Here is a 16922-nt window from a genome sequence, read left to right on the forward strand (position 1 = left end):
GTGTTAAGAGCGAAATTGGTCTATAGCTGCTGCAAAGCAGGGGGTCTTTTTCTTTTTTTAGGATGAGAGAAATGGTGGCCCTCGATAAGGTTTCTGGGAGGCGATGCTGCAGAAAAGCTTCATTATACATGTCTCTTAGAGCCGGAGCAAGAACACTGGAGAAAGTTTTGTAATATTCTGCACTAAAGCCATCCGGGCCGGGTGATTTATTGCTCTGTAATGATTTGATGGCTTCCGTAATCTCAATGACACTAATGGGCTGGCCCAGGCCCCTCGCAGCCCCACATTCTATCTGGGGGAATGTTGTATCGCTAAACAGTTCATCTGAGGAAGGGGGGCAGTCTGAGGTATATAATGTTGTATAAAATGCAGCAAATGTTTCATTAATCTTAGCTGGATCAGTATGTAGTTCTCCTGTGTTAGAGCGAATAGACGTGATTAGTCTCGAAGATGCTTCCTCCCTGACCCGGTGGGCTAAGAGCCTGCCAGCTTTTTCCCCAGATTCAAAAAATCGTTGTCTGGATTTGAGCAGTTGTAATTTCGCTCTATTGACAGACATAAGGTCAAAGTCAGTTTGTAGGCGAAGGCGTTCTTTATATAGTGTCGGGTCTGGGTTTGAAGCGTACTTATCGTCAAGATCCTTAATCTTGCGGAGCAGCTCAGTGATTTGAATGGTCTCTGTCTTATTTAGGTTTGAAACAAAAGATATAAGTTGACCTCTAATATAGGCTTTAGATGCCTCCCACAGTATACCTCTTCTGATTTCTGGCGAGTCGTTCAGTTCGAAAAAACACTTAATTTGATCTTGTAGGAAATTCTTATAGCGGTCTTCTGCTAATAAGGCTGAGTTGAATCGCCATTGTTTAAGGGGTCTAGGTTGAGTGTCCATATTGATGTCTACTGAGGTGGGGGCATGATCCGAGATTACAATACTATGGTAATTACATGTTTTGGTTTTGGAAAGTAGTCTATTGTCGAGAAGAAAGAAGTCTATCCGAGTGTAAGTGTGATGTACATGGGAGAAATAGGAAAATTGTTTAATTGTAGGGGAGGCATGTCTCCATGGGTCTGTAAGACCTAACTGTTTAGCGAAAGTATCAAGTGTTTTAGCTGAATTAGATAAGGGAGCCAGTTTGTTAGATGATCGATCCAGTACAGGATCCTGTACCAGGTTAAAGTCCCCGCCCATAATGATAAAATGGTTTCCAATGTTCGGAAATGATGTAAACAGTTTAGTCACATAAGAACTGTCATCCCAGTTGGGTCCATAAACGCTAGCGAGTATGACTGGGGTGCCTTGCAGCTTTCCGGACACAATAATATAACGACCAGCCGGGTCTGCTACAATTTGATTGAGTTCGAACGAAATATTTTTACGAATAAGGATAGCTGTGCCCCTGGCCCTTTCGTTGAATTTTGAATGGAAAATATGGCTGATCCAGCCTCTTTTAAGTCGTGAAATCTCTCTGTTGCGAAGGTGGGTCTCCTGAATGAAAAATATATCTCCTTTGAGGTTTTGCAAATGGGTCAAGACCCTCCCTATTTTAGTGGCGCTCCCCACTCCCCTCACATTCCATGAAACAAATCTAAGTGTATTACTGGCGCTTGTCATACCTCACCATGTCCAACTAGGAGAGCAGAACGGGCTGATGTATACACGCGGGTCAGGAGGGGGGCTGATGCATGATAACTGGAAACTGCAGAGAGTACTGGTAAGAGGGGGGGATGAAACAGAAGCGTGAGAGGAAGGAATGAGGAGATAAACAAACCCATAAAAACACATACATATAGAAAACACAACAGACTCACACACATACTCGCAGACACAACAACATACAACAATGCCAGGTGGGTTAAACCTGGGAACCACCTACAGGGCCATTGTCCCAGGACCTGAGAACCCCATTGTCGAAACTGAACCTTAAGTGTCCTTTTCACAGCAGTGCGCTGTCCTCGCGCCTGCGTGGACGTATCCATATCGGCTTCCGGTTTTTTCCACCTCCCGAGACCAATAGATTGGCTCCAACTGAGTCAGAACATTTTAAAGTGCATCAAAACTGCAATATATTTCCTCAAGAAACATAGTACCCAGTACTAAGATAACTTCAGAAAGCGAGAAAAATAACTTATAAAAGTGTAAACAACTCAAAAAACATATAGCAACCTAAAGTACAAGTGGTGCCATGTACATATACATATATACACACACCTATATACATATGTATACATACATACACACACACCCATGCATGAACGTGTATACCACCATGGGTGTGTGGGTAAGGAATAACAGTAACCAACCAAGAGATAAGTAGGTCAGCGGTTAGGTCAAATACCAACAGAAAAAGTTAACCACAGTGTAGAAATATATATCTATTAGAACATGTTAAATAAATGTAAAGGGGAGACCAAATAATTTGCGTGTCGATGTAGCAAAATAAAACATAATTACCAATATTGCGGGTTGTTTAAACAATGCTGATAAATGTATATTAACCAGGTTAGCTCTAGAATGTCAGTATAATATATTAGCTGAAAGGTTAAACAAAGAGTGAATGAAAGTGGATCCAATGAGTGACCACCCAGATGTAATATTCACGGTCAGGCCTGGAGTTGGCGATATGTTAGGATGGTTAACCGTGATAAAGCAGGCAATGATTGTTAAGGTTGGTGCCGGCAGTGTAGGCTCCAGACATGGCTGCAGTTAGCCAAGCTAGCGCCGTCCTGCCATGCACTGTGGGATAGTCACATCGTATCAAACAAAGTTTCAATAAAGTCATACCAACTGAGATTACTCTTTTGAATGTTCTTGGCTGCGTTGATTGTGGGATTTGACGAAATCTTGGGCGTCTTTGAGAGATGCGAGTCGTCGTCTCTTACCACCTTCGGTTGAAACCATTAGCTTGGCCGGATAGTGGAGTGCTGGTTTGAGGCCCAGATTGTAGAGATCCCTCATGACGTCCCGGTACACGGCCCGCTGTTCCAGTATTTCAGGGCAGTAGTCTTCAAAGATGTGTATCGGTGAGTCCTTGTACCTTAGTTTGCCCCTGCGTTTCCGAGCTTCCCGCACCACCAGCTCCCTCGTCTGGAATCGGTGGAAGCATATCACGATAGCACGCGGTCTCTCACCGGGGCCTGGCTTTGCTGTTAGCGAGCGGTGGGCACGGTCCAGCTCCGGGGTCGACGACAGCGTGTGTTCACCCAAGACTTCGACCAGCAGTTGAGAGAAGAACGTTGTTGGGTTTGGACCTTCGATGTTTTCGGGTACGCCGACAATTCTTATGTTGTTCCGACGACTTCTGCTCTCCAAGTCTATTAGCTTAGCTTTTAGCCTCGCGTTCTCCTCGGTTACGAATGTTAGCTTGGTGTTCATAGCCAGCATATCCTGGCTGGTTGTGTCGGCAAACAGTTCAAGTGAGGAGAGACGCTTCTGGTTTTCCAGAAGTGTGGTCTGAATACAGTCCAGCGTGTTGTTGAGTTTGGAAAAGGCGGAGTTAAACTCCGACGAGAGAGAAGTCTTGTGGTCCGCCAGCATTGTAGTTAGCGTAGCCATGATGGTACTTGCCGCCAGATCCTCCTTCCTTTGCTCCTCCTTTTTGGCTCTGTTAGACATTTTCTCATTTAGCGCGAAAAGGTATTAGTACTATTAAAACGTTAGTAGCAGTTACTGCATTCAGTCGAGCTATACAGAATGGTAGGAGTGAAATTTGCGGGAGCGTGAAAAAAGTGCGACTACTCCATCTTGTCGCCAACCGCAAGTCTTCAATTATTCCAGTTTTAGATGGTAGAGAACCTCTCTAATTCAACGGCCGTGTGATGGTGGGCGAGCCAGCTTCCAATCAAACAAGATCAGTGGCCTGGCCAGCAAGGTCGTACCGACCGAGATGACTCTTTTGCATGTTCTTGGCTGCGTTGATTGTGGGACTTGACAAAATCTTGGGCGTCTTTCCATCCTCGGTTGAAACCATTAGCTTAGCCGGATAGTGGAGTGCTGGTTTGAGGCCCAGATTGTAGAGATCCCTCATGACGTCCCGGTACACGGCCCGCTGTTCCGGTATTTTCAGGGCAGTAGTCTTCGAAGATGTGTCCTTGTACTTTAGTTTGCCTCTGCGTTTCCGAGCTTCCCGCACCACCAACTCCCTCGTCTGGAATCGGTGGAAGCATATCACGATAGCCCGCTTTGTTGTTAGCGAGCGGTGGGCACGGTCCAGCTCCGGGGTTGACGACAGCGTGTGTTCACCCAAGACTTCGACCAGCAGTTGAGAGAAGAACGTTGTTGGGTTTGGACCTTCAATGCCGACAATTCTTATGTTGTTTTGACGACTTCTGCTCTCCAAGTCTATTAGCTTAGCTTTCAGCCTCGCGTTCTCCTCGGTCACGAATGTTAGCTCGGTGTTCATAGCCAGCATGTCCTGGCTGGTCGTGTCGGCAAACAGTTCTAGTGAGGAGAGGCGCTTCTGGTTTTCCAGAAGTGTGGTCTGAATACAATCCAGCGTGTTGTTGAGTTTGGAAAAGGCGGAGTTAAACTCCGACGAGAGAGAAGTCTTGTGGTCCACTAGCATTGTAGTTAGCGTAGCCATGAGGGTACTTGCCGCCAAGTCCTCCTTCTTTTGCTCCTCCTTTTTGGATCTGTTAGACATTTTCTCATTCAGCGCGAAAAGGATTAGTACTATTAAAATGTTAGTAGCAGTTACTGCCTTCAGTCGAGCTATACAGAATGGTAGGGATGAAATTTGCGGGAGCGGGAAAAAGTGCGACTACTCCATCTTGTCGCCAACCGGAAGTCCATGGAATCTTCTTCTATACCCAATCATGGCACCCACCTGTTCCCAATTTGCCTGTTCACCTGTGGGATGTTCCAAATAAGTGTTTGATGAGCATTCCTCAACTTTATCAGTATTTATTGCCACCTTTCCCAACTTCTTTGTCACGTGTTGCTGGCATCAGATTCTAAAGTTAATGATTATTTGCATAAAAAAAAATGTTTATCAGTTTGAACATCAAATATGTTGTCTTTGTAGCATATTCAACTGAATATGGCTTGAAAAGGATTTGCAAATCATTGCATTCCGTTTATATTTACATCTAACACAAATTCCCAACGGGAAACGGGGTTTGTATAACATATAGACCAGGGGTCACCAACCTTTTTGAAAGCAAGAGCTACTTCTTGGGTAGTGATTAATGCGAAGGGCTACCAGTTTGATACACACTTAAATAAATTGCCAGAAATAGCCAATTTGCTCAATTTACCTTTAACTCTATGTTATTATTAATAATAAATGATATTTACACTTAATTGAACGGTTTAAAAGAGGAGAAAACACGAAAAAAATGACAATTAAACTTTGAAACATAGTTTATCTTCAATTTTGACTCTTTAAAATTCAAAATTCAACCGAAAAAAAGAAGAGAAAAACTAGTTAATTCGAATCTTTTTGAAAAAATTAAAAAAAATAATTTATGGAACATCATTAGTGATTTTTCCTGATTAAGATTAATTTTAGAATTTTGATGACATGTTTTAAATAGGTTTAAAATCCAAGCTACACTTTGTTAGAATATATAACAAATTGGACCAAGCTATATTTCTAACAAAGACAAATCATTATTTCTTCTAGATTTTCCAGAACAAAAATTTTAAAAGAAATTCAAAAGACTTTGAAATAAGATTTCAATTTGATTCTACAGATTTTCTAGATTTGCCAGAATCATTTTTTGGAATTTTAATCATAATTAGTTTGAAGACATTTTTTCCACAAATATTCTTCGTCGAAAAAACAGAAGCTAAAATGAAGAATTAAATTAAAATGTATTTATTATTCTTTACAATAAAAAAATTTTTTTTACTTGAACATTGATTTAAATTGTCAGGAAAGAAGAGGAAGGAATTTAAAAGGTAAAAAGGTATATGTGTTTAAAAATCCTAAAATCTTTTTTAAGGTTGTATTTTTTCTCTAAAATTGTCTTTCTGAAAGTTATAAGAAGCAAAGTAAAAAAAAAAAAAAGAATTTATTTAAACAAGTGAAGACCAAGTCTTTAAAATATTTTCTTGGATTTTCAAATTCTATTTTGAGTTTTGTCTCTCTTAGAATTAAAAATGTCGGGCAAAGCGAGACTAGCTTGCTAGTAAATAAATACAATTTAAAAAATAGAGGCAGCTCACTGGTAAGTGCTGCTATTTGAGCTATTTTTAGAACAGGCCAGCGGGCTACTCATCTGGTCCTTACGGGCTACCTGGTGCCCGCGGGCACCGCGTTGGTGACCCCTGATATAGAACATGCTATACGTTTACCAAACAATCTGTCACTCCTAATCGCTAAATCCCATGAAATCTTATACGTCTAGTCTCTTACGTGAATGAGCTAAATAATATTATTGGATATTTTACGCTAATCTGTTAATAATTTCACTCATAAATCGCTCCGGAGTATAAGTCGCACCCCCGGCCAAACTATGAAAAAACTGCGATTTATAGTACGAAAAATACGGTACATATTCCGTACAATTGACCACTAAATGGTAACACCCCAAATAGTTCTTCGACTTGTTTAAGTCGGGGTCCACGTTAATCAATTCATGGTACAAATATATACTATCAGCATACTACAGTCATCACACAAGTTAACCATACATTGAATTATTTACATTATTTACAATCCGGGGAGGTGGGATGTGGTGGGGGGAGGGTGTTAGTTTAGGGTTGTAGTTGCCTGGAGGTGTTGTTTTATTGCGGTTTTGAAGGAAGATAGAGATGCCCTTTCTTTTACACCTGTTGGGAGTGCATTCCACATTGATGTGGCATAGAAGGAGAATGAGTTAAGACCTTTGTTAGATGGGAATCTGGGTTTAACGTGGTTAGTGGAGCTCCCCCTGGTGTTGTGGTTATGGAAGTAGTTTGACATGTACTTCGGTATCAGGGAGGTGTAGCGGATTTTATAGACTAGGCTCAGTGCAAGTTGTTTGACTCTGTCCTCCACCCTGAGCCGGCCCGCTTTGGAGGAGTGAGGTGTGATCTGGGGAGGAGGTCTAGAAGTAACCTGACTAGCTTGTTCTGGGATGTTTGGAGTCTAGATTTGAGGGTTTTGAAGGTGCTAGGGTACCAGGAGGTATTGTCATTTCTACATTGTACGATGATGATTAACTTGCTTTGATACAACTCAGGCCGGGGCAATTATTTTGACTCGAGGGGAGGGAGCACATTTAGAGAAAAAAAATGTGTCTGGGGGCCGGTATATCTGATTTTTAGGAACACTAATACAAAACCTTACCACTTAAACAAGTTGAAAAACGTATTCGGGTGTTACCATTTAATGTACTGTACTGTGCAATCTACTAATAAAAGTTTCAGTCAGTCAATCAATCCTCACAATGTCAGATTGATTGGCTCTGGACTCTAGAAAGAAGTTCCACAGCCTCCCCGGCAGAACCTCCAGGTTCTGTAACAGCTTCTTCCCTCAGGCCGTAAGACTCTTGAACGCATCATAATAATCCCCTCAATTCCCCCCCAAAACAGATTAACTGGCTGGAATAGAAAGACAATATAACATACATCCATAAACGTGGATGCATATAGTGGGGGCCCTGAGGGAGATTTTAGGGTGTGTTCGTTCACTTTTGTCTAAAAGCGCCAAATTTGGCACAGGTGTAGCTCAGGGCATACTTAAATGATTTGGCTAGGGCAGGGGTCGGCAACCCGCGGCTCCGGAGCCGCATGCGGCTCTTTGACCACTCTGATGCGGCTCAGCTGCATACTTGCCGACCACCACGATTTTCCCAGGAGACTTATGGATATCAGTGCCTCTCCTAGAAAACTCCCAGGGCAAATATAATCCTATTTTCACTCTAATTACTAAATTAAGGGCGTGCCCTAAATGCACTGCAGTAATTGTCCTCTATAGCATTTACAAACAGCGTGCCAGCCCGGCTACATGTTGTATGTAGCTTTTGCTAGCACACGTAGGAGACAGCACATCAGCCACACAGTTTACACTGACGGTAGCCGTATAAAACAACTTTAACACTGTTACGTTACAAATATGCGCCACACTGTGAACCCACACCAAAAAAAAATTAAAAACACATTTCTGGAGAACATCCGCACCGTAACACAACATAAACACAACACAACCAATACCCAGAATCCCATGCAGCCCTAACTCTTTCGGTCTAGATTATACACCCCCGCTACCACCAAACCCCCCCACACATCAACCCCCCCCCCCCCCCTCCGTGCGTCGGTTGAGCGGAAGAGTTAGGGCTGCATGGGATTCTGGGTATTTGTTGTGTTGTGTTTATGTTGTGTTACAGTGCAGATGTTCTCCAGAAATGTGTTTTTAGATTGAACCAAAGTGCTTTACAGGTTAAAAAAGCATGGAGCAAACAAAAAACAAAAAAAACAAAAAAAAACAACTAAGCAAAACAAAAAAACCAAACAAAGAACATAAACAATGAGTGTGCTAAACAAGATAGTGCAAATGCAATACGGTAAAAGGGGTCGAATAAAAAGTTTAAAAAATTTGCAGAATAAAAAAAAAATAATAATAAATTGAAAAATACAACTAAAGCGAAGGGGTGGGAGGGGGGGGGGGACTAGAAATTGTGGCCTAGTGGGCGGACTCAGCTCGGGTCAAAGGCCAGCGAGAAGAGGTAGGTCTTAAGGAGGGTTTTGAAGACCCCCAGGCTCCGGGCTGACCTAATGTGGAGGGGAAGGCTGTTCCAGAGCTTAGGGGCGGCAACGGAAAAGGCTCTGTCCCCTCTGGTCTTTAGCCTGGATCTGGGGACCGCCAAAAGCATTTGGTCAGCTGACCTCAAGGCTCTAGACGAGGTATGGTGATGCAGCAGCTCGGTCAAGTATTGTGGGGCCAGACCATTTAGGGATTTAAAAACAATTAAAAGTAATTTAAAATCAATGCGGTGACGGACAGGGAACCAGTGGAGTGAGGCCAGCACTGGGGTGATGTGCTCGCGTTTTTTGGTACTGGTGAGGAGACGGGCAGCCGCGTTTTGCACAAGCTGCAAACGGCGGAGTGATGCCTGATCAATGCCAGCGTACAGTGAGTTATTGTTGTGTGGCGCATATTTGTAACGTAACAGTGTTAAAGTTGTTTTATACGGCTACCGTCAGTGTAAGCTGTGTGGCTGTTGAACTAGTACGCCTTGCTGTCACTTACGTGAGCAAGCTCAAGCTGCTTTCTACATGTGGTCGAGCAGGTACACTGTTTGGGCATACTGTAGAGGGCGCCAAAAGCAGTGCCATCACGCCCTGATATTCGGGAGTCTCCCGGAAATAATGAGGGGGTTGGCAAGTATGACGCTAACAAGCGCCATTCATTCAAAACTCGCGGGCCGCACTAACATCAATTAAGGTGCGTGCCGGTGCGTGTGTCTGAGACCCCTGGGTAACATAGCACAAAGCAATTTAAGCTTTGTATGCGGTGTTTTTCATTTTAAATTTACTTTTTTTTTTTGTGGCTCCCAATATTTTCTTTAATTTGTGAAACTTGCCAAAATGGCTCTTTGAGTGGTAAAGGTTGCCGACCCCTGGGCTAGGGCGTCCGCGCCGGTGACCTTCGGGGTCGCCACTGCGGCTGATCCAATTTTTGTCCACAAATTGGAAGTTGCTGGCAGTCTTCAAAGTAGCCCAAAGCTGCCACGAACGACTGGAGGATGCGAGAAGAACCGTGGACACTCTTGTGACTTGGATCACATCGGACTGTCGGCCTCGCAGGATTTTTGAGGACCAGTCATAGACGATTTTATTTTCACTCGCATACAAAACATTCTAACTTGGATTGTTTCCCCGGCGTCGAGACTCTACCGAAGGACAGCGCGGCGAAGACACAACAAACTCCCTTCTTGTCTCTCATGGACACACACCTGTTGTTGTTGACTTTGGACTTATCGGCTGCACAAGATCAAGGCCGCGGAACAGAGACACACTGTAGGCTTACACGCAAACATGCGTCCACAAAAATATACGACACACATACCCCGCCCCCCAACCCAACACCCTCGACGCAAATCCCATAGGGGTGATGAAAGGATGGTCAGCGCCTGAGAGCTGCGACCTACCACCATGACCCCGCACTCCCTTCCCTCTGTTGCTAGATATCTGGAGATGTACGTTGTAATATGTATATGGGCTTTGCTATGGAGGTTTTTGCCCACTCCAGACTGGGCCCCCTTAGGAGCCCGGTCTAGATTGTATTTGTGTACTCATCCTTCCCTAGCGTTTTACCTTTTTCCCCATCTTTTACGGGGCACCTTGTGGCGACCCATCAGCGTTCCTGTTCTGTAACCCTGTACACTACACTGTTTGTCTAATCTTGAACGGGTTTGTGCTGAAAACAAAGTTTCGTTGTACTTGTGCAATGACAATAAAGACCTACCTAATATGGCCACCACCGCAACACGCTTTTCCCTCCACATTTGAACCAGATGAGCTACAAATCCAAACTCGGTGTCTATTCCATGTTTTTGGACAATTATAAATATGATGGAAAAATCATCTTTATAATTGGGTGTGTCTGGACACCTAGTTAGCATATTTCCAAGATGGCGGCTATGTAAAAATTAGGTGTACCTAAGCTTTTGATAGTTTTGGCAAACTATTTTAGGTTTTTTTGGGCATCAGAAACATACTGGAATGATCCGATTTATGATCATGTATTTATTACAGCACTTTAATTTCCGTATTAACAACATAGCCATTATCTACCAAAATGTATTGCACATATATTTCAACACAGATAGAATGTAGAGCTACAGATGTATTTCATTGTAACATTAGTAAAAGTCGAGAAAGTCAGTGTTAGCCCTCCCCCCCCTGTAAGATACCTTTCTGTTTCAACAGAAACAGAAAGGTATCTTACAGAGAAGGCTCCGACACTGTGTAGGATGGGAAGCAACATGAAGGTGTTCTGTTTCTTTCATGTATTGTAATCAACAGAAATATGTTGTTTTGACTCAAGAACTACAAAGCAAAGAGGAAGCAGGACCTGACTCCCCTGCGGGGACCTCTTCTTTGAACTGTTTTACGACCTTTTCTTTAAACTGTTCTGTAACCAAAGGCGACGGCTGTTTACGACCCCCGTCCCTTAGAAACAGCTGTTGCCATGTAATCGGGGAAAGTCCAAATAAAAGCAGGGGGCGTACAATCTTTCGCCAGAGCGTGCTGGGACACTGGACAAGGGTACAGGTGTACGCGCTCTCCTCAAATTGAGCCAAATTTAATTCCGTCTCCGTTTAATTCTTTGCCTCTTGTCTTGTTTAATAGATGTCATCAGTGTTTGAACCTGACACATGACCATAGTAACTAATTAGATGACCATAGTAACTAATTAGATGACCATAGTAACTAATTAGATGACCATAGTAACTATATATCATGCAAAAGCGCAGATTCCAACCATTGAAATACTTTGTATAGTTCAAGACTTTTAGAAAACATGACTGCACATCCTAATGACAGCTACACTTTCCATCTTAAAAGATCTAAAAAAAATGATTCGGGAATGTCCGGCGGGCCAGATTGACGGGCCTGAATTTGCCAAGGTCAGATATTTATTTTGTTTTCATTTTAAAAAGTTTGAAATCAATGATAGTATTATATTTGTTGCATTATGAGATAATAAAGTTTAAAATATAGTCTGTCCCAATGAAAAGATGACGTCAAGTAAATGATTAAATGCTTTGACTCATTATTTCAAAATGGTCAAATCTGGCCCCCGGGACTTGAGTTCGACACCTGTGCATTAGTGGGACTGTCAATCTACTTTTTCTATTAAACAAGACAAGAAGCAAGGAATCAAACAGAGACAGAATAAAAATTTGGCTCAATGAGGAGAAACGCGTACACCTGTACCCTTGCACAGTGTCACCACGCTCTGACGAAAGATGGTACGCCTCCTCTTTTAGTCGGACTTTCCCTGATTACATGGCAACAGCTGTTTCTAAGGGAGGGGGGTCGTAAACAGCCATCGCCTTTGATTACAAAAACAGTTAAAAGAAAAGTTCCCTGGAGGGGAGTCTGGTCCTGCTTCCTCCCTGCTTTGTAGCTCTCGGGTCAAAGACAAAATCTTCCTGTGGATTACAATGCATCAAAGAAACAGAACCCTCATGTCGCTCCCCATCCAAACACAGTGGAGTTTTACGAGCCTTTTTGCTTGGTATGATCAAAGACAGGGCGAGCTGAACTCAATGTAACACAAAGTTTTCAGATAACTGAGATACAATTATTCTGACACTAGTTACTATGGTAACTAGGTTTCCACAGGGTGTCAGCCTAAAATGCGGGTGTCAGGGACAAACGCGGAGGGAGATTTTTGCAACAAAGTTCTAAAAGTGATGTATCAGATATATCAGATGGTAAGTGGGGTTTTTTTTTACCCTTCGCGTTCATATTTTGCTGTCTTTGTTGCATTTTTGTTGTAAAACATGTGGATGGAGAGCGGGTGTGGCGTTCATACGTTGTCAATATTCAGTGTTTTATCCTTCATAGTTAATTTTGTAAATCCCACATTCTTTATTTTCATGTACAAAATGTATAAACTCCATAACGTTTTTAGCATTCAATCAGACATTTTTGTATTAGTGTTCCTAAAAATAGACACATTTGTTTCTCTAAATTTGGCCCCCCGAGTCAAAATAATTGCCCAGGCCTGTCACAAATAATGCAAAATTGGTCATGGATTTGTATGAAGAGCTAAAAAAAATACCCATTGGTTAATAGTAACTCCTGTCTTAGAATTCCATGTTTGACATGACGAGTGGACGCACCCTCTTCATGGAAGCTCTGGCCTTCAGATTAATGGGTAAGACCACTTCAGCAATACGTGGTACATTTGTATTTTCACTAAGTCCAGAGTCTTTCTGACCTCGTCTTTGTGCGCGTCTGGCAGGTTTGGACTTTTTCCCATTCGCCTCTGCCCCGCACGTCTATTACGAGGACAGCGATGAAGAAGAAGAGGAGGAGTTTTGGTCCGACACTTTTGCCCGGCAACCTTCAGGGCCACATCCTCAACTACGACAACTCACCGAGGAGGTACTGGTTTCATGTTGATGAGCATGCCACACGGGGCCGGCCCGTGGCATAGGCCGTATAGGCAAATGCTAAGGGCACCGTCCACCAGGGGGCGCCACGCCAGTGCCACAAATGTTGGAGAAAAAAAAAAGAAAAAAAAAGTTGGTACTATTATTTCTAAATACAAAAAATAATCCCACGTTAATTAAAATGCAAAGTAAAGCCTATTTAATATAAATATTATTTGTTACAACATTACGTCGCCCCCATTCCCCCGCACGGTGCCCCCTCCCTTCCCGTATCATGACTCTTACCACATCAAAAAATCAACACAAGATGTCAAAACGGCCAAAACTGTCAGGTGCCCAGGGAAGAAAAAAGAGAAAGGAAGAGGAGGAGGAGAAACGAGAAAAAGACAGAGGTAGCAGGTAGGTAACGTTAGCCTACATGAAATTATTTGTCTGTTACAGAATGTGATGGTAACCTTTAGCTTAAGCTAATGTTACATGATTCGTCAATTGCTAATGAATAAATAGCTAGTTCTGTTTTAACATCGGGTTAATATTGTGGAGGGGGCTATATTGTTATGGAAAATAATAATGTAACGTTAGGTAATTACCTTACTCCCACCTTACATTCCTCATGGACATTTGTATTAGATCTTTTAAGCAGGTGTTTTTTGTTTACATTGTTATTGCCTTCTGGTTAGCTAATGTTTGCCCTGCAGGTAATAGTCACTTTTCCACCCCTTTATATATTAGGTATAGTTGTAAGTAGGGATGTCCGATAATATCGGCCTGCCGATATTATCGGCCGATAAATGCGTTAAAATGTAATATCGGAAATTATCGGTATCGGTTTTTTTATTATCTGTATCGTTTTTTTGTGTGTTTTTTTTAATTAAATCAACATAAAAAACACAAGATACACTTACAATTAGTGCACCAACCCAAAAAACCTCCCTCCCCCATTCACACTCATTCACACAAAAGGGTTGTTTCTTTCTGTTATTAATATTCTGCTTCCTACATTATATATCAATATATATCAATGCAGTCTGCAAGGGATACAGTCCGTAAGCACACATGATTGTGCGTGCTGCTGCTCCACTAATAGTACTAACCTTTAACAGTTAATTTTTACTAATTTTCATTCATTACTAGTTTCTATGTAACTGTTTTTATATTGTTTTACTTTCTTTTTTATTCAAGAAAATGTTTTTAATTTATTTATCTTATTTTACTAATTTTTTAAAAAAGTACCTTATCTTCACCATACCTGGTTGTCCAAATTAGGCATAATAATGTGTTCATTCCACGACTGCATATATCGGTTGATATCGGTATCGGTTGATATCGGTATCGGTAATTAAAGAGTTGGACAATATCGGAATATCGGATATCGGCAAAAAGCCATTATCGGACATCCCTAGTAATTACAGTACTCCCACCTTACATTCCTCAGGGACATTTGTATTAGATCTTTTAAGCAGGTGTTTTTTGTTTACATTGTTATTGCCTTCTGGTTAGCTAATGTTTGCCCTGCAGGTAATAGTCACTTTTCCACCCCTTTATATATTAGGTATAGTTGTAAGCCTAGTTGTTAAAGTGCACATCATTAATGTTAATTAAGCAATATCACATGAGAGGGAATGCTGTTTTTTAATTTGAGCACTGCTGTGATTCGGTTAAAGATAATCATAACATAACATTCTCATATAATATGTTAATTTGCTTTCTTTAAGTAAAAAAAAAAGGTCAAAGACAAAGCTATTCGGTTTCTTGTGAGTATATACACTTCACTGCCGATGTGGGGGGGCGCCACCTAAAATCTTGCCTAGGGCGCCAGATTGGTTAGGGCCAGGCCTGATGCCACACACGTTCTTTTGCAACCCTTTGGCCAGCTGTATCGTGGTACCTCGGTTTTTGCTCGTAATCCGTTCCGAAAAAGGTCAGACGAAGACCGAATCGTACAAAAAAAAACAAAGCCATTTTCTTCATAATTAGTAATGTACCGTATTTTTCGGACTCATCATCATCATCGGCGGTCACTCATCTGGTAGGGGGTATCCCTTTATGGAGGGTGACTTTGTTTAACGTGGGGAGACTGGTGCACAGACAGTCACCACACGATAGATCCTGGTCAGGGTCCAGTGGCATGGAGTCCAAGACGACTGGGGACCCTTTTCTGCTGCAGCCTTCATCCGCCATCGCAGCCGTTGTGGTGGTTCTTACATCTACCGTCTTCAATCAATCAATGTTTACTTATATAGCCCTAAATCACAAGTGTCTCAAATGGCTGCACAAGCCACAACCACATCCTCGGTACAGAGCCCACATAAGGGCAAGGGAAAAACTCACCCCAGCGGGACGTTGATGGGAATGACTATGAGAAACCTTGGAGAGGACCACATATGTGGGTAACCCCCCCCCCCCCCCCCCCCCCTCTAGGGGAGACCGAAAGCAATGGATGTCGAGTGGGTCTGACATAATATTGTGAAAGTCCAGTCCATAGTGGATCTAACATAATAGTGAGAGTCTAGTCCATAGTGGATCTAGTTAATAGTGTGAGAGTCCAGTCCATAGTGGATCTAACATAATAGTGTGAGAGTCTAGTCCATAGTGGATCTAACATAATAGTGAGAGTCCAGTCCATAGTGGATCTAACATAATAGTGTGAGAGTCCAGTCCATAGTGGATCTAACATAATAGTGAGAGTCCAGTCCATAGTGGATCTAACATAATAGTGAGAGTCCAGTCCATAGTGGATCTAACATAATAGTGAGAGTCCAGTCCATAGTGGATCTAACATAATAGTGTAAGAGTCCAGTCCATAGTGGATCTGACATAATAGTGAGAGTCCAGTCCATAGTGGATCTGACATAATAGTATGAGAGTCCGGTCCATAGTGGATCTAACATAATAGTGAGAGTCCAGTCCATAGTGGTTCTGATATAATATTGTGAAAGTCCAGTCCATAGTGGATCTAACATAATAGTGAGAGTCCAGTCCATAGTGGTTCTGATATAATAGTGTGAGAGTCCAGTCCATAGTGGATCTGACATAATAGTATGAGAGTCCAGTCCATAGTGGATCTAACATAATAGTGAGAGTCCAGTCCATAGTGGTTCTGATATAATATTGTGAAAGTCCAGTCCATAGTGGATCTAACATAATAGTGAGAGTCCAGTCCATAGTGGATCTAACATAATAGTGAGAGTCCAGTCCATAGTGGATCTAACATAATAGTGTGAGAGTCCAGTCCATAGTGGATCTAACATAATAGTGAGAGTCCAGTCCATAGTGGATCTAACATAATAGTGAGAGTCCAGTCCATAGTGGATCTAACATAATAGTGAGAGTCCAGTCCATAGTGGATCTAACATAATAGTGAGAGTCCAGTCCATAGTGGATCTAACATAATAGTGAGAGTCCAGTCCATAGTGGATCTAACATAATAGTGTGAGAGTCCAGTCCATAGTGGATCTAACATAATAGTGTGAGTCCAGTCCATAGTGGATCTAACATAATAGTGAGAGTCCAGTCCATAGTGGATCTAACATAATAGTGTGAGAGTCCAGTCCATAGTGGATCTAACATAATAGTGAGAGTCCAGTCCATAGTGGATCTAACATAATAGTGTGAGAGTCCAGTCCATAGTGGATCTAACATAATAGTGAGAGTCCAGTCCATAGTGGATCTAACATAATAGTGAGAGTTAAGGCTGAAACGACGCGTCGACGTAGTCGACGTCATCGGTTACGTAAATACGTCGACGCCGTTTTTGGGCGTCGACGCGTCGCATAATGACGTCACACTACCGTCATGGCGAAGCGCAAAGCAGACGATCAAAGAAGACGATGCGAGCGGTGCGAGCGAGGGGGGAAAAGCATTCCAAA

At 42.3% G+C, this 16922-nt stretch overlaps 2 protein-coding genes across 4 annotated transcripts in view; one reads left to right on the forward strand and one right to left on the reverse strand.

The window, feature by feature from the left end:
- Window positions 1–16922, reverse strand: part of alms1 (ALMS1 centrosome and basal body associated protein) — a 237185-nt gene that overhangs the window by 52899 nt on the left and 167364 nt on the right. The gene's annotated exons all lie outside the window — the stretch shown is intronic.
- Window positions 1–16922, forward strand: part of LOC133640971 (uncharacterized) — a 57537-nt gene that overhangs the window by 7179 nt on the left and 33436 nt on the right. The window contains exons 3-4 of the mRNA XM_062034717.1: window positions 12749–12815; window positions 12903–13045. Of these exons, the coding sequence (XP_061890701.1) occupies window positions 12749–12815; window positions 12903–13045 (210 nt within the window). The remainder of the gene's footprint in view (window positions 1–12748; window positions 12816–12902; window positions 13046–16922) is intronic.

This window comes from Entelurus aequoreus, linkage group LG23, assembly GCF_033978785.1.
Source record: "Entelurus aequoreus isolate RoL-2023_Sb linkage group LG23, RoL_Eaeq_v1.1, whole genome shotgun sequence".
Taxonomy (NCBI): domain Eukaryota; kingdom Metazoa; phylum Chordata; class Actinopteri; order Syngnathiformes; family Syngnathidae; genus Entelurus; species Entelurus aequoreus.